Genomic DNA, 18518 nt, shown 5'->3' on the forward strand with positions numbered 1-18518 from the left:
TCAGTACACACCAGCAGTGTAATCTGTGGTTCTGAAGCCTGGGTTTAAATTCTTACGCAAAAGGACGACAGCTGCTACATTTTCAAACCTTTAGTCAGGACGGTCATGGACGTCAAATGTTTGTACTAGGCGTCTCGACTGAATATCAGTTTGGTTCACTTCCAGTTTTAAATAGTAGGATATTTCTGAGCAATTATCAAGAAACGATGCTTGTGTTGGCGCCAGCTGTAATGTTGCAGATCAAACTAGGACCAGGGTTGTTCACACCTAAAACATGAGTATTCTGAAGTACACACAACCATGCATTGAATGGTGAATCCTCTCCTTTTGTGTTGTCATATTTGTCTATCATTGTCAGAAACAACAGTGACTACGTTTACATGCATCAATAACCCTTTTCTAACCGGAATATTAGCAATAACCTGGTTGCGCACGGCCATGTAAACACCAATAACCCCTTTGAATAACCGGAATTTGCTCATATTTGGGTTTTTTAAAAACCTCATTATCATATTCAATTCAATTCAATTTTATTTGTATAGCGTCTAATACAATAGATGTTTATTACATAATCATCATAGCCTCCCCGCCCACTCAGAATCCTGCATAGATAATGAGATTAGAGACTGGGAAGATAAAGACATGGATCAGAGGCTGAATTTCTCATTTATTTAGCAAAAAAAATCAAAAGCTTGTTTTTAAGACATTCAAGGCCTGTTTAAAATGGGTATTAGATGCCATAATAGGTCCCCTTTAACTTAAATGAAATTTCAGTAACCTTTACGGTTCAACCTTTATTCCTTGCATCTCACTTGATTTATTGTTCTTAATTTATGTCTGTCTTTAATTTTTCTCTCTTACTTTTTAATGCATTTAAAAAAAGTTTATATGAAATGTTTTCAAATGTGCTATACAAATGACCTTGCCTTGCCTTGCCTAGGTGTTGCCCAGACAGACTTGTGGTCTGTTCACCCACACCATCTTCTACAACGAATACCCCGGAGGCTCTAAGGAGCTGGACCGGAGCATCAGAGGAGGAGAACTCTTCCTCACCGTTCTCCTGAACCCCGTGAGCAAACCAGCACCCACACACATCGCAACACTTGGTCATCGGCTGAAATGTTAACCTACAAATCCACCAAACTCTGCTCTTGAACAACTCTTCAGTCCATCCAAAACCACTTCAGAGCATGAACACAGGCTAGAAAGCCTGTTATCTGTCCACTAATACTTAACCCTGAATCTAAAACGTTGGTGTTTGGTATGTAAATCATATCCTGGTGCAAAACCCCACACAGCGAGCATCGTTCTTCAGTGCCTTCTGTTTCCTCCACTGTTACCGTTGACGACATGTTACACCGATATTAACTGTTGTACGTTTTGTGGCTGTCGCTGTCCAAAGCGCAGACTTTGGCCACGTTTACACACAGCCAGGTATTTACAAAAACGGATATTTCCCCCTCTACGTTTAGAAAAATACCATCATTTACACGAACCCGCATAAATACGCTGTTAAGGTGCTATGAGCAGCCAAACCTACAGGGGGCAGTGTAACGAGAAGATAAAGTCATGCTAGCCAATCAGAATCCTGGAAAAAAACATCAACAAATGACACGAGTAACTACTGTGGCCAAACAAATTGTAAACACAGGTCTCACTCATGACAGTGCTTCTCAATCCTGGTCCTCGTGGGCCCCTGTCCTGCATGTTTTAGATGTTTCCCTGCACCAACACACCTGATTCCAATTAAAGGTCCTCATTAGCTTATCATCAAGGTCTGCACAGCTCTGTTGATGACACAGGTACTTGTATCACGGTGTGCTGAAGCAGGGTAACATCTAAAACATGCAGGACAGTGGTACTCGAGGACCAGGATTGAGAAACACTGCACTCATGACGATGGTGACGTTTCTGACGCATAATGTGACGTTCTGAAGCCTAAATCTCCGTTTCTCTCTGTTTTAAAAGCAAACGTGAAGACGGAGTTTTTGCAAATCTCCACTTTGGCCGGAGTTTTCAGAAATTATCATTTTTGGTGACTTTGAGCTTCGTTTTTGTGTAAACGAACGGCCAAAACGCATGAAAACACCACAGTTTTTGTCACGTGTAAACGGGGTCTTGTTTTTACCTTGTTCCTGCTGCTGTATTTGTTCCGCTGACGGTGTCAGGTCTGGCCTGCGGCGCCGGTCACATAACATCAGATGAGTGCACATAACTACCACGAGCAGAAAAACCACAAAGAAAAAGAAAGGAGAGAAAGTGATGCCAGAACACTTTTTTCTTATCAAAATGTAAACATGAATTTAACAAATACAAAAAATAGAATAGAATAGAAGACTTTATTGATCTCCCAGAGGAGAAATTCAATCGTGCAGCAGCCAAACACACACACGCTCAACGGTTTATACAAAAAAAATAAAATGTTTCTTGGCATTCTTACCTACTTCACCTTTATTTAACTGCACAATTGCAGCATTTTTGAATGCTCTCATCAAACCAGAGGCTTTTTCAAACAGCAGTCGTGTCACGTCGATGCAGAAAATCCTTTTTGGCCGCCCCCGGTGGCCCGGAGTAACCGGAGGCGGCTCCGCGCTGCGTCAGTGTGTGGTTACACACTTGGCTTTGTGAACCTGCCTGAGCGGCATGAACGCCGCGTTATTACCGCACGACCGTTTTGAGCCGGGGATGTCTCACATACAAACACATACGTTCACTTTTGGGGGTTTTGATTAGTTGTTTCAAACTGAATTTGAAGCTAACTTGTTTATTTTTTTCTTCCCACATCAGAAAAATGACTCATGTTTGTGTTTTAAACAAGTATTGAGTGAGGTGAAAGGCCTTTGTGCTCCTGAACCTTTCCTGAGCCACACCGTCTTAATTAATTGGATTTGTGTAAGATCTTTAAGTCTGGGATATATTTTTGTGCTCGTTGTGCTCACCAGCCACTAAATGGTGGTGTAATCTTCAGACTTGTGGCTTAACATGGTGACCTGGAACTTGTATTATTGATCTTTCAAATAGCTAAGTATCGCTCATCCTGAGGCCAAACTAACCAGCCAGGTGTTCTGTTCCTCCTCCAAACCAGATAAGCATCTTCATGACTCACTTGTCCAACTACGGCAACGACCGTCTGGGTCTGTACACCTTTGAGTCCTTGGTGAAGTTTGTCCAGTGCTGGACCAACCTCCAGCTGCAGACCCTTCCTCCTGTCCAGCTGGCTGAGAAATACTTCCAGACCTTCCCCGAGGAGAGACACCCGCTCTGGCAGGTGAGACCAAATTCGGATGTTCCCCTTCAAACCTCCCCTGATCAGTCCATCAGCATTTGAAACTCATGTCACGACTCCATAAGCAGGGCTTAGTGCAGAAGATGGTGGACGTTCATCTGAAGGAGGACGGTTATACTGCCGTTTCAAAGCAGTTCAGGGATTCTACAAGAGTAGGAATCAAAGCTTTAGAGAGGAAAATAATGAGACACCAACAAGTTGTCTACAAAGATGAATATTGCCGAACCTGGTGTCTCATATGGTGCTTTTCCACTAGTACCTACTCAGCCCGACTCACCTCGGGACGGCTCGTCACGCCTCGTCCCGGCTCCACCCGTTTTGTCCCCGTTTGTTTTTCCACAGCCAGGTGAGAAGTGGGGGGGTTGGGGTGAAGCTGCTGTGACGTACTCGGTTGCGCAACCCCTTTGTTCGTGTTGGTGCTGATGAGAAATCAGCTGGAGCAGCTGAGAAGAAAACAGCGCCTGTGGATCTAATCGTTCCTTATCACCCGTCTAGATCCTTTTTTAATTTTCTCGTCAGCACCAGGTTTATGAACATCTGCACCTCAGAGTTGGATCACCAAACAGACGTTTGCGCTGTATAATAAAATCGCAGCGAGCCGCCAGTCGTTCTCGCGCTGACTCCCACTTCCTGATTCAAACGTGTGACGGCCCCGCCCCCCGACCAATCAGTGGCGAGGAGGGTGGTGACGTCCTGTTGCAGTGGAACTCCTCAGTACAACATTTGAATCTGGGTTAATGGAGGTTCATCTCTGTTCTTTTGGAACCGAATAAACCAAAAACATTAATTTTGAACATTTAATGTATCAACTTTAATGGTTAAACTTTAAAGTTTAATGGAACGTTGTGTTTCTGTAAAAGGTATCAGTTTATGGAACAATCTGGATACAGAAACCAAAGAATGCAAATCAAACATTACATTTAAAAGAATAAAAAAAGCCAGTTTGATGAAGAAATATCATGATAATTGTTAAGTTAGGTGGGTTTTCTTTTTTTCTCTCTTTTTAGCACCATTGTCATATTTTTTTTTTCTTTGAATCAAAAAAAGAATACGACTATCTGTGTTTGACAAAAGCTATTTTGTCTTATTTTATACATTTATTGTAATTTGTTTTTGTTTTTTTATTATTACATTAATTGAAATTTGATTTCTTAGGAAAAAGGGACAGATAAAATAATGATCCCTTTCATTCAAGGAAAGCGATTTCTTTGTAATTATATTGAACTGTTTGGTTTTTCTTTTAATGAATGAAATAAAGAATGAAAGAAAATAACTCATCAGACGTTTGGTGTTTCCAGAACCCTTGTCATGACAAGAGGCACAAAGACATCTGGTCTAAAGAGAAGACGTGTGACCGACTGCCCAGGTTCCTCATCATCGGTCCACAGAAAACAGGTGCTCCCTCCCGCCTGAACCTTCATCCATGTCCCATCTCCAGTCCTTCTGTCTCCAACCTGAGCCGTGCGTTCCTCTCTCTCAGGTACCACAGCACTTCACTCATTCCTGAGCCTCCACCCGGCCGTCACCAGCTCCTTCCCCAGCCCCACCACCTTCGAGGAGATCCAGTTCTTCAGTGGACCCAACTACGAGAATGGGATCGACTGGTAAAGATGGAAGCAGCACACACTCCTCAGTAACCAGGCTTGATGAGCAGGTTCTGTCCTAGAAATAAACCAATCCATTAGGGGTGTAACGGTGTAACACTAATCTCACGATACGGTACGATACAGGATATTGAGGTCACGATAACGATACGATATTATAGCAGTATTTTTTTAACAACCTTGAATGAGGAACATATGACTGGAAAAAATGGTCTTTATTTGAAAGACACAAAATACAAAACAATACTGTACGTTTGCCCTATTGTTACAGTTTGTAATGCTTTATTGTTTAAGTTTTAAAGAGAAAGCCAGGCCAACCATTTTCCACAAACTGAACTAAAAGTAAATGTCAGGTTTGCATTATGCATCTTCAGTTTCATACAAGTACAAATATTTTGCCACAAACTAGTAGTTTCTAAATAGTACTAAATAGTTTCTCTCATGTATGATTTTACTTTTTTCTTTTCCAGAAATGTAACTAAAATTAAATAAATAAATCAAAGTAAATAAATACATACAATTTTCATGATAAAAAAGATTGATTCATGCTCACCTTATAAGTGTAAGAGAAGATTTATTTTTGTTAAGAAGGTTATTTTGGTAATTGAGGGTTCATTATTTTATAAATCTATTCTTTATATTGTTTTTTTTTTTAATCAAAGTCTTTTTATTAAAGGTTTTGCATATCACACATAACAAAGACAAAACAAGTAGAACACGAAACCCACTACCCACCCCGGCCCACCAGACCTAAACCTCTCAAGAGTAAGTGTTTCTTGAGATGAGAAACAATTAGACAGTGCAAAAGTATACAGATACATGTAAAATTAGATAAATAATGATACTTATTATGGGGTTACAGTCCTTGATTCCATATTGTTGACAAATGTCATGAAAGGCTGCCAAGTTGCATCGAACTTCGAGAGAGATCCTTGAAGAGAGTATCTTATCTTCTCTAACTTGAGATGTTGCATTACCTCCTTGATCCACTGGGAATGTGTAGGGGGGAGAGGATCTATCCACTTGAAAAGTACAAGTCGCCTGGCCAACAAAGTGCAAAAAGCCAGCATGTTGCGCCCATAGCTGTCCAGATGTACATCATCTGGTGTAACACCAAAAATGGCAATGAAAGGGGATGGATGGATCGGCTCCTCAAGCACCTTAGAAAAGGTATCAAAAATAGACTTCCAGAATGTATATAAACTTGGACATGTCCAGAACATGTGAAACAGGCTAGCGGGGGCTTGCTTACATCTATCGCATGTAGGGTCCAGCTCTGGTCTAATTTTGGACAGCCTAACCTTTGACCAATGGAGTCGGTGTACAATCTTAAATTGTACGACAGTATGCCGTTGACAAATGGATGATGAGTAAATCCTCCTAATAATCTTCTGCCAAACTGCACCTGAAATTTCCTCACTTAGATCCTCTTCCCATTTACTCTTAAGGTTATCCAAAGCTGCCATGTTATGATGATTGAGAAGATGATAGATCTTACCTATAGCCTGTTTTAGATTTGTCCTCAATTTGAAAATAGTATCTACCAAGGAATCGGGAGGATATGAAGGAAAACAGTCGGAATGTGAAGTTATAAAATTGCGTAGTTGGAAATATCTAAAGGAGTGGGACCAGGGGAGACCAAAACGGTTTACCAGCTGAACAAACGATGCAAAATTGTTGTCTATATATAGGTCTCGCAATGATTTAATTCCCTTCTTATGCCATATACCAAAGGCCCCATCTAACATTGAGGGAATAAACATGTGATTTTTGACTATCGGGGCAGAAAAGGATAGATTACGGAGAGCGAATGATCTCCTGAACTGATTCCAAATTCTTATTGACTGTGCAACAATGGGGTTAGCGGTAAAGTGAAAAATGGGCTTTTCTAGTGGGAGTTCGGAGCACAGTAGGGCTGATAAGGAGGCATGACTACAGGACATGTTTTCCAGAACGAGCCATTTAGGGGCGTCAGAATCTCCTGTGCCGCTCATCCAATACATCAGGGCCCTAATATTTGCTGCCCAGTAGTAGTATAGAAGGTTTGGGAGTGCCATACCGCCTTGGAGACGGGGCCTCTGCAAAACAGATTTTTTAATACGTGGGGGTTTTTTGTTCCAGATGAACGATGATATGAGGTTATCTACAGAACTAAAGAAGAATTTGGTCAGGAAAACAGGAAGGCATTGAAATAAATAAAGGAACCTAGGTAATACATTCATTTTAATAGTATTAATCCTCCCGCTCAAGGAGAGGGACAGCAAATCCCAACGTTTAATATCTTGTTTCAAACAGTCTATCAGGGGCAGAAAGTTGGCTTTGTAGAGGTCTTTGTGGTTGCACGTAACCCAGATACCCAGATATTTGAATTTGTTTATGTTAACTTTAAAAGGGGTTGAATTAAAGGGCACGTTCTTGGCCGCTGCGTTAATTGGTATAAGTTCGCTTTTTTGAAGATTTGTTTTATAGCCAGATATTTCGCCAAACCTCTTCAGTGTGTCTAATAATCCAGGAAGGCTTGACAAGGGATCCGACATGTACAATAATAAGTCATCAGCATAAAGCGAAACTTTACATTCCTGACCTCCTCGGCTGATTCCCTTAATATTAACATTTTGCCGTAAAGCCAGTGCTAGCGGTTCGATAGCAACCGCAAACAGGAGCGGAGACAACGGACACCCTTGTCTCGTGCCTCTCTGTAAATTAAAGTAGGCAGAGAGGTTGTTGTTCGTACGCACCGCGGCCATCGGAGAGGAATAGAGAACTTTAATCCAGGATTGAAACTTCGGGCCAAAACCAAATTTTTCGAGTGCATGAAAGAGATAATCCCACTCCACCCGATCAAACGCCTTCTCAGCGTCGAGTGATAGCAAGATCTCCGGCGTATCGGGTGAAGTGGGACCATAAAGAATATTCAAGAGCTGTCTAATATTAAAAAATGAGTACCGGTTCTTCATGAAGCCTGTTTGGTCTATTGAGATAATTGAGGGGAGAGAAGTTTCGAATCGCCGGGCCAAAAGCTTTGCGAGAATCTTGACATCCGTATTAAGGAGAGATATTGGGCGGTACGAGCTGCATTGAAGAGGATTTTTATCCTTCTTTAAAATAAGCGAAATGGTTGCCTCGCGCATAGTTGAGGGGAGAGAATTCGAAGAGAGCGATTCTGTAAAAACAGAAAGAAGAAGTGGGGCGAGTAATGATGAAAACGCTTTAAAAAATTCGGTCGGGTAGCCGTCGGGCCCTGGAGACTTACCGCTTTGCATACTACTAACAGCCTCCAGAACCTCTTTAGTGGAGATATCATCTTCTAATTCTGCCGCCAGCACTGGATCTACTCTGGGAACATCTAGACCGTGAAAAAAGTCGTCTAGAGCAGACTTATCGTCTGGTGGCTCTGAAGTGTAGAGGCAGGAGTAATAGCGGTGAAAGCAGGAATTTATTTTCAAATGATCTGTGTGCTTTAAACCTTGTTCATCTCTAATTATAGGTATGCACTGGGTCGCAGTCTTCTGGCGCAGCTGATGGGCTAGAATTTTCCCCGCCTTCTCACCATGTTCATAGAAACGATGCCGCGACTTTAGAATAAGATTTTCAGCTTGACGTGTCGAAAGGAGGTCAAATTCCATTTTAAGCGTCAGACGTTGTTTAAGTATGTCGTCTGAAGGTGAATGACTGTATGCTATATCTAGTTTTAAAATGCTATCCGTAAGCTGTTTGAGGCGCTCGGTATTAGCTTTCTTTCGCATTGCACTGAAGGAAATAACCTGCCCCCTTAAGTATGCCTTTAGTGCTTCCCAGACCGTTGAGGACGGCATTCCTGGGGTCTGATTTTTGGAAAGAAAAAACTCAATTTCAGATCTAATGAACTTCACAAATGTCTCTTCTGAGAGAAGCAGGGGGTTAAATCTCAACGGCCGATATACAGAATCTGCACCAGGGATGCGTAACCCCATAGTCAAGGGACCGTGATCGGAGATGACGATGGACTGATACTCACAGGCAGCTACCATTGGAAGAAGGTTTTTGTCGATAAAGAAATAATCTATTCGTGAAAATGTTTTATGAACCGGGGAAAAAAAGGAGTAGGCCCTAGATGTAGGGTTATGGAAACGCCAAACATCAATTACGCCAAATTCCAGAAGAAAAAGTTTGATAGATTGTGCTGATTTCGACTCATATGCGGCCTTAGAAGAGCTACGATCTAATTTTGGAGAGAGCACACAGTTTACATCGCCACCAAGGATGAGGTGGTGTGTATTCATATTAGGGAGTCGGGAAAATATATTAGTGAAAAAGGCGTCGTCGTCCCAATTTGGGGCGTAGATGTTTGCTAAAATGACAGGAAATCCATACATTTGGCCGACTACGATAACATAACGTCCCATAGGATCAGATTCAACGCTAGACATAACAAATGGAACATTCTTACCAATAAGGATTGCTGTCCCCCTCGCCTTGGAGCCAAAATTGGAATGATATGATTGCCCTATCCATCCACCTTGCAATCTAGGTTGGTCAACTGTGCGGAGATGTGTCTCCTGAAGAAATGCAACATCAGCTTTGAGATGGTTAAGATGCGTAAGTACCTTTCTGCGTTTCACAGGGTGATTTAAGGACTTGACATTCCAGTTCACGAAGTTAACTAGGCAGCCCATTATCCCTCCTAACTTACTTGCATCTGTCATTGGGAATCATAGCAGAAAATAAACCGTAAGTGTACCCCAAAACATCAACATAAATTAATTCAAAACTAGTAGCACATTCAAAAAAATAGACAAATAATATAGGTCTGGTAGGCCCCCAACCCCTGTCACCAACATGAACATGGTGACTAAAACACCCTAGGTAGTCAAAACCACACATTAAGTGTGAGCAGTGGGGAACAACTAGGTGTCCAAGTGGCCGGCTCCTGCCAAACCCCCCATTCTTAAACAGAAAAAAAGCCGAAATCAAAGGCGCTTTGAGCTAATAAAACAGCCGATATTGCCAGTGGAGCACACACGATTTGTGCATAAGTGGACGGCAAACAGAACTTCACAGTGGAATTAGCAGGAACTGTGCATAAGTAAACTGGGGGAAAAAAAAAAAAAAAAAAAAAAAGGGGGGATAAAAACTAATAAACCGACAATTTAAAAAAAAAAAAAAAAAAAAAAAAATATATATATATATATATATATATATACATACATACATATATATATATATATATATATATATATATATATACATATACACATACATAAAATTAAAAAAAAAAAAAAAAAAAAAAAAAATTAAAAAATAAATAATTAAATAAAATAATTTAGATTAAAAGAAATAAAAAAAATTAATAAATAATAAAATAAAATAAACACCCTCACATCTAGGCAGTCATCTACAAATTTGCATTTGTGGGTGTTCTCCAGGTACATAAAATATACATTTTCCTTTTTTCCCCTTCTTCCTCCCTCTCCCCCCGCCCTCCCCTTTAAACCGGGTCTGTACATGGTACTGTTCTAGCATGAGAAGTCCATACACTGGCCCACCCACACACCCAACCCCACCCACCCACCCACCCACCCACCCACACACACACACACACACACACACACACACACACACACACACACACACACACACACACACCTTCGATGGGGGGGGGGGGGGGGGGCGGGGCGTGATATCTTGATGACGCAAACAAAATACAAATTAAGTAACTTAAAGTAAATAACCAGTCCTGTAGGTGGGAATGTATATAATCAGTCATCGCATCCTCCACGAGGAAACCTCCTCCCAAAGGAAAAAAAGAATCATGATCAATACAGGGTTAGATCAAAGTTAATGCTCCGGCGCTTCAGCTGGACTGATAGCGCGCTTCACATACGCCATAGCCTTTTCTGGATCCAGGAATTCCTTGGTATCCCCGCCGTATGAAATGCGGAGGCGGGCCGGGAACAATATTCCATAGCGTACATCTCGCCGACCCCGAAGAAGATTCCTGACGCCATTGAACGCAGCACGGGCTTTGGCGACGCTCGCTGTGTAATCCGGAAAGATGGATATCGGCTCTCCCATGTACCGAAGCGGTCCTCGTTCTCGGGCGCGGCGCAGTACATCCACACAGTCCTGATAATAATGCAGTTTTGCGACAATAACCCGGGGTTTCCCACCAGGCTTTCTCGGTGCGAGGCCTCTGTGTGACCGGTCAACCAGGATATCTTTCTCCAGATGCAAAGCCTCCTTCAGTAGTTTGGAGACGGAGGTAGTGGAGCTGGAGCCGGGGTCCTCCGCGACCCCCACGATACGGATGTTACACCTCCTCAGCCTCCCTTCTAGGTCCTCGTTCCTCTCTTTTAAGTTGGCCAGCTCTGTTTTAATTTCAGCGACTGATGTTTGCAAAGCAGTAACTTCACCCGACCAGGTCGATAAGCCCCCCTCCATGTCTTTGATAGCAGCCTTCATATGATCCACTTCAGTGCGAATAGCCGCCGTGTTGTTAGCAATCTCGGACTTAACTTCCTTTAGCTCGCTTCGGATGAAGTCGAAGTCCTCAGAGAGAGCGCTCTTCAGTTCTGACCTGATGACAGCGGAGATATCCACTCTCAATGAGGATAGAATGTCCTCTTTCAGCTCCGCGGCGTCCATTACTGGTTTTGCCTGCGGAGTGGGAGATTTGTTCCCGCGACCTGTTGCAGCATGTCCCGCGGACGCGTCGGGCCTCGTGGTGGTAGAGCCGCTGTATTTGTATATACGGAGATTATTCGCCATTAAAGCAACGTAAACAGCTCAGACTGTCTCCCGGATGTCTTGAATAAGTTATGGAGCAATAACTTTATAAAGTTCGTCAAAAAAAGCGCATTAAAGCAGTAATTTTAGGGAAGTTAGACAGGAGCTCGGTTCAACACAACCTACTCCATCGCCGGCTCACTAGCGCCCCCCCCTATTCTTTATATTGTGATGTAAATCAGGGACTATAATGACACTAGTCAGTTTATCTGTAGTGATTAGTCTGGTTTAGATTGGGCGGAGTGATACGCCACAGTACGGCACTAGGTGCTGTGTTGATGTTCTAAAATCCTACACTGTTGAGGGACATTAAAGTACACTGGAACTCAGCAGAAGTTGTCCCCGTGTTTATCCTACTCACCACCCCAAAAAGGTTTAATTTAATAAGGTAAGGCTTAACTCTACACCAGCCTTACATCAGTAAAAGTTCAGAGCTCAAAACCCTGCAAGAGTCCCGTGATCGGGACCAAAACGGTACTAGTTTCTTCTGAGCGGAGGAGGATTTTGGTCCGAGGGTCGAGGAGCGGTCGTCACAAATACACTACGCGTTACTAGTCAACACAATAGATTAATATTAATAACCCAATATCGCGATACAGTTTGTCACCTCCACGACACATATCGTGACGTTTTTGTAACGCAAAAATTTGGTGGCACGATATATTGTTACACCCCTAGTGTTTACATGTCCAACCATTCCTACTCCACCGGTGTACAGTAATCCCTGGCTACAACGCGGTTCACCTTTCAAGTCTCGCTGCTTCACAGATTTACATTGTGCAGCGTGTTCTGCATTCTGATTGGCTAAACAGTCTCCCCGCTTCTTCACTTCCTGTGTCAATAACGTTGGTCGCTTAGCAACAAGCTGAGAACGACCAATGAGCTTCAGCAGCAGCTCAAGAACGGGAGCCTTTGATGAATCGTTCATTACAGTCTCAAATATAATCCATGGTGACATGTTGGTTTAGAAGAATCTTTTTACCCAGAAGAACAAAGAGCAACAACAACGACCCATAACTATGTTCTTCTCTGGAAAAAACACACCTGCACCGCGGCTTTAGGAGAAAAAGACGCTACAGAGCGAGTCAGGATGCAGCAGCTTCAGAAGAGCAGGGAAATACGCACCAGTCACAATCTCTCCTACTGTACTTATTGAAGTTTTTTCATAATTTTTCATTTTCTCCCGTTCAGATCCAATTACTCGGGTCGCGGTGGAGCGGTGCTGATTTCCGCAATTTGAAGCCTTGTATAATTGTAAAAAAAATAAAAAATGTCACCTATCACGGGTTCTTTTTGGAGCGTAACCCCCGCCAAAAACCAGGGATTATTGTACTGTAGAAGCATATCCATCCGTGGGAGTGCTGTTCACTCAGGCCCGTGTTCTCCTCAGGTACATGGACTTCTTCCCGTTCCCTTCCAACGTCAGCACAGACTTCATGTTTGAAAAGAGTGCCAACTACTTTGATACGGAAGTGGCTCCCAAAAGAGCGGCCGCCCTGCTCCCCCGAGCCCGGATCCTGGCCGTGCTCATCAACCCGGCCGACAGGGCGTACTCCTGGTACCAGGTGAGAACCGCCGTGGTCGCCGCGCTCCGCTCTGCCGGGACAGCCTGGATGTTTTCATTAGGCCTGTGTTGGAAAAATCTATTTTCCCATTCCAAATCGATTCTCATATTAATTCCTAAAAATCGATTGGTATATCTAAAGATCCAATTTTTTTTTTCATCATTACATTACAACTTTTGGTATTTTTTTTGTTTATGTTTTAAAAGGAATGTTTTGTTGGACACGATAATAACTGGTGCCATGTTTTTGCCTTTAAATATCTTTAAAGGTATGAAAACATTAAAGTTTTCAGTTATAAGTGCATGAATTGTCTATATTTCATTACTTTATATACTGTCTTGGGGTTACATTTACATAAAATGCTAAAAACCAAATTCTCAAAAATTATAAACCAAAATAGACCGAAAATGGAAAAAATTTAAACGGAATGTGGGAAAAAATAAAACAGATTTCATCCGTCTCTGTTTCCTCCCTGGATCCGTTTGGTAATTCTGACCCACATGATGTTTCCTAAAGCAGTTCTATCAGCATTCTGGGAGCTGATTGGTCCTTACAGCATCATTAGCTGCAATACTTGCTGTTGAATCTCAATATAATACTAGTATTAATATGTTGCATAACTACAGTCATATAATTCATGCAACAGCTGAAAAAACAGTTTTAACACTAACCCAAATCAATATCGGAATTGAATCGAATCGGATTGAATTAAATCTTGATAATCGATTCTGAATCTTAAGAATGGGAATTGAATGGATTCTTGATATGTGAATGGATCCCAGCCCTGGTTTTGATGCGTGTGTTTGTGTGTTCAGCACCAGCGAGCCCACCAGGACCCGGCAGCCCTCAACAACAGCTTCCAGGCGGTGGTGACGGCGGGCCCCTCCGCCCCCCGGGGCGTGCTCACCCTGCAGAAGCGCTGCCTGCACCCGGGGGTGTACGCCACCCACCTGGAGCGCTGGCTGCAGTTCTACCAGCCCGGCCAGGTAACGCACGCCTCCGCTGACAGCTCCTCGTGGGGCCGTGAGCAGCTATGAAGAGACAGAGTTCCTGGTAGATCTGGTCGTTCCTTATCACCGTCTAGATCCCTTTTTAATTCTCTCCTCAGCACCAGGTTTATGAACATCTGACCCTCAGAGTTGGATCATGAAACAGACTTTTGCTGTCATTGCCTGTTGAATAAAATGAACCAGAATCCGTCAGAGTCTCTTTCTCTGATTTCCTCCTCCTGACTCAGACGTCTGACTCCAACCCCCCGACCAATCAGTGTCCTGTACTGTGATGATGTCAGATACAGCCGACTCAGCAGCTTAGAACCTCGGCAGAATAGTCACAGAAAAGTATCTACTCGGCACGTCTCCACCCGCGTGTTGTTGTGTGTTGTTAAGCTGTTATCACCCACCTGAACTCCTGCAGACCTCTCCTTTTTCTTTGGTTGCTCCTCCGTTTGGAGCAGGGCTCACAGCGCCGCCTGCTGGCCACGCAACCTGCGCACGGGTGGAGGGACAGGTTTCACCCGCCCCCCCGTACAATGGCCCGGAACAAGGAGCGTAGAGAATTAGAGGAGAGGACTGACTGAGTGCGGTGCTTCTCCTTCCACGAGGAGCTGCTCCCCCAGCTGCCCCGTGGACGGGTGGAGGTTGTTCTGGTGTTCTGGTGTCCTCTGCTGATGCATGTTTCTCCCTCTTCTCTGCATGTCTGCAGCTGCACATGGTGGACGGAGCCATGCTGCGCCTCAACCCCACGCTGGTGATGGAGGGGATCCAGAAATTCCTGGGCGTCACCCCCATCTTCAACTACACCCAGGCGCTAATGTTCGTAGCACTCTCACTGACAGCTCAGCAGCCACACTCGCACACGCCGCCTCCACAGGCCGCAGCACTGATCAGACAGACACACTGACGCTGGAATAGAGGGTCTGCATTGACGTCACGTCCCCACTGGACCAGCCCCCTTACTGGCACTGAGTGGTGAAAACAGCTGTAACTGGTGGAGAAGACGGGATAACAGCTGATTATCAGCTTAAATTAAAGGCAGTTGGACTTGACAGTGACCCGTACAGTTACCCCAAGAACCAGTGGTCCATGGACATTAATATTTGGCCACAAATCCAGTTTCCTGATATTTACAGGACTGTCTCAGAAAATTTGAATATTGTGATAAAGTTCTTTATTTTGTGCAATGCAATCAAAAAAAACATTCTGGATTCATTACAAATCAACTGAAATATTGAGATTATTAAGAAATAAAAAAATATTAAGATTAAGATTCCCAGAATATTCTAATTTTTTGAGATAGGATATTTGAGTTTTCTTAAACTGTAAGCCATGATCAGCAATATTAAAATAATAAAAGGCTTGCAATATTTCAGTTGATTTGTAATGAATCCAGAATGTATGTCTTTTTTAAATTTTTTTATTGCATTGCAGAAAATAAAGAATTTTATCACAATATTCAAATTTTCTGAGACAGTCCTGTATATGTACTTAATTTCTTTTTTTTTAAAGATTTTTTGTGGCTCTAGTGGCCCTTTATTCAAGTTGAAGACAGGAAGGGGGTAGAGAGAGAGAATGGGGATGACATGCAGCAAAGGTGCACGGGCCAGGATTCAAAACTGCAACCACAGTGATCTCAGTATATAAGCGCGTGCTTAACCCACTACACCACCGAGCAGCCCTTATGAACTTAATTTCTACGCCGGGGAAATACAGGAAGCAAAGCTTGAAGGCTTACAAAAGTCTTGACGCTTGGTCCGACTTCAAGGCAGGATTTGTTGTAGAAATTAAAGTGATGAGGACACCAAACCTTATGATTTGACCGTTTAACGTTAGCTACCCAAAAATCCAACATTACCTGATACAAAATGGGAACCACAAATCCACGTTTCGGTGCCTGGAATCCAGTTGTTTCTGTGAATTGCAGCGATTCATTTGTCTCTCTTAAGCTTATTCTTCAGCAGTCTGTAAAACGATAACTCTGATTTCTTGCTAAATCTATGAGTACAGTCGATCGCACAACAGCTCTTTCCCATTTTAGATGTTTTCCAGTTGCTCAAACTGAAAGTTTACACTGACACTCAGTCTTTCTGACACTCGGTCTTTCTGACACTCAGTCTTTCTGACACTCAGTCTTTCTGACACTCAGTCTTTCTGACTCTCAGTGGCGTAACCCGCTGTGAAGTCTCATCTGTGATGTCATGCACATTCCCTCTATTGAAGCTCGGGAAAGATAAATGGAGATTGAGAAGAAACTGAGCTGCTTGTAGTGGATAGAGCCAGTGGAGCAGCGAGGGAGCAAAGAGGAGGGAGGAGAAGCTCAGAGTTGTAAAGCAGGCCCCCTCCACCCTGCTCTGTGGGGGGGCAACGTGGGTGCAGAGCAGTGTGGGGGGGCAGCGTGGGTGCAGAGCAGTGTGGGGGGGGCAGGCTGAAGCTTATCCATCCTTGTCAACCCACATGGAAACTCCATTTTTAAAATGGATCAATCTTTATTTATAAAGAGTTTTTAAGACGGCACAAATATTCATAAACTGACCTGTATATTTGTATAAACGATATAAATGTTACCTCCCTCCATTTAGTTTCTCCTCCCATCATCGTAGACGACCTGTTTGTCCTCAGGCTGTTGCAGCGCTCCACAGCACCGGCGTACACGGTGTCTGCCTCTTTCAAACTGCCCCCGTTATCTCTGCAGGTACGACGAGAGCAAAGGCTTCTGGTGTCAGCGGCTGGACGGAGGCCGGGCCAGGTGTCTGGGGAAGAGCAAAGGCAGGAAGTACCCCGAGATGACTTCTGAGGTAGGCTACACCTACAAAAATTCCACCCTTATTTTCTGAATTTTATTTAACTGTATTTGTATTGCATTTTTGAATAATGCACCTGGCCTAATTGGTTTGCTGATGTGCTTGAGCTTTTTCTTTTGACTTTCATTTATGAAACACACTTCACCAATAAAAATGTGGATTTCAAATGTTCTCTTCTTAGTGTATTCAATTGATTAGTCATGCACTGCAATTTTTGCAATGTCCTAGAATTTAAATTCTTTATTAGGGGACCTTTAGCAGATATGAGATTAAAATGCGATTAATTAATTATAAATCCTGTAATTCATTGGATTAATGTTTTTAATGGCCCGACAGCACTAGTTGGAATGTGCTGGTGCCGGATTTAACCTGTGTGTTTGTGTTTGTGTTCAGTCCCGTGCCTTCCTGACAGATTTCTACCACGACCACAACATGGAGCTGCTGCGGCTGCTCAACCGGCTGGGCCAGCCGCTGCCGTCCTGGCTGCGTCAGGAGCTGCAGAGCAGCAGCTGGATCTGAGGGCCCGGGCCCCCGTTGGCCCCCACCCTGGAAGCAGCAGCAGCAGCAGCTGGATCTGAGGGCCCGGGCCCCCGTGGCCCCCACACACTGAGAGGGCTGCGCTGCCTCAGCTCATCAACGCAACGCTCCGTTTTCATGGACAAAACTGTAAAACATGAAAACTGTCTTCACGTGTTGGTTCCTGTCAGATTCCCGCGGACTCTCTTCTCCTGATCTGTGTCACCCGCCGGCGAGCGTCGGGCAGCCTTCAGCCCCGGCCCGTGTGGGGCGAGCCCGCCCTCGCCCTGGCCCTGGCCCGCCGGGGCCCGGGTGCCTGACAGGTCTGGAGCCCGAGCAGCGGAAGGACGTTGCATGTACGTCGGGACGCGGGGCCGACTCACAGACACTCATCGCTCCTGGAAACGATTGTAAAGGTTTGGGGAGGATGATGGGGAGAGACGGCCCGGAGGAGCAGAGGAGCCCGGCCCCCGCTCTACTTTTCACTATTAAAGTTGTTCTTGAACGTGAGATGGATGTGGTTTTCTGTGGTGTCGTAACTCTGATCGTGTGGTTCTGCTCAGCTTTGACGACCTGGCTGGAACCCAACGGGTCAGCCGGGTCAGCTGTTCCTGCAGCCGCTCTGATCAGGGCTGGGGATCCATTCAATTATCAAGATTTGATTCGATCCGATATTGATTTGGGTTAGTGTTATTAAAGCTGTTTTTTGAGCTGTTGCATGAATGATATGACTGTACTTATGCAACATATGAATACTAGTATTCAAAAAAAAAAAAAATACTAGTATTATATTGAGATTCAACAGCAAGTATTTGCAGCTAATGATGCTGTAAGGACCAATCAGCTCCCAGAATGCTGATAGAACTGCTTTCAGAAACATTGTGGGTCAGAATTACCAAACAGATCCAGGGAGGAAACAGAGACGGAGGAAATCTGTTTTATTTTTTCCCACATTCCGTTTTTATTTTTTCCATTTTCGGCTT

The 18518-nt window shown here is 43.7% G+C and overlaps 1 protein-coding gene across 2 annotated transcripts in view; it reads left to right on the top strand.

The window, feature by feature from the left end:
* Nucleotides 1–18065, top strand: part of ndst2a (N-deacetylase/N-sulfotransferase (heparan glucosaminyl) 2a) — a 40751-nt gene extending 22686 nt beyond the window's left edge. For both annotated transcript variants that reach the window (XM_061745030.1, XM_061745029.1), the window contains exons 7-15: nucleotides 941–1069; nucleotides 3086–3268; nucleotides 4585–4681; nucleotides 4767–4890; nucleotides 13046–13220; nucleotides 14036–14206; nucleotides 14925–15034; nucleotides 16911–17013; nucleotides 17413–18065. In XM_061745030.1, coding sequence (XP_061601014.1) covers nucleotides 941–1069; nucleotides 3086–3268; nucleotides 4585–4681; nucleotides 4767–4890; nucleotides 13046–13220; nucleotides 14036–14206; nucleotides 14925–15034; nucleotides 16911–17013; nucleotides 17413–17538 — 1218 coding nt within the window. In that variant the 3' untranslated portion in view covers nucleotides 17539–18065. The remainder of the gene's footprint in view (nucleotides 1–940; nucleotides 1070–3085; nucleotides 3269–4584; nucleotides 4682–4766; nucleotides 4891–13045; nucleotides 13221–14035; nucleotides 14207–14924; nucleotides 15035–16910; nucleotides 17014–17412) is intronic.
* The last annotated feature ends 453 nt before the right edge of the window (nucleotides 18066–18518 follow it).

The sequence above is a fragment of the Cololabis saira genome, chromosome 17, assembly GCF_033807715.1.
Source record: "Cololabis saira isolate AMF1-May2022 chromosome 17, fColSai1.1, whole genome shotgun sequence".
NCBI classification, from domain to species: Eukaryota; Metazoa; Chordata; class Actinopteri; order Beloniformes; family Belonidae; genus Cololabis; species Cololabis saira.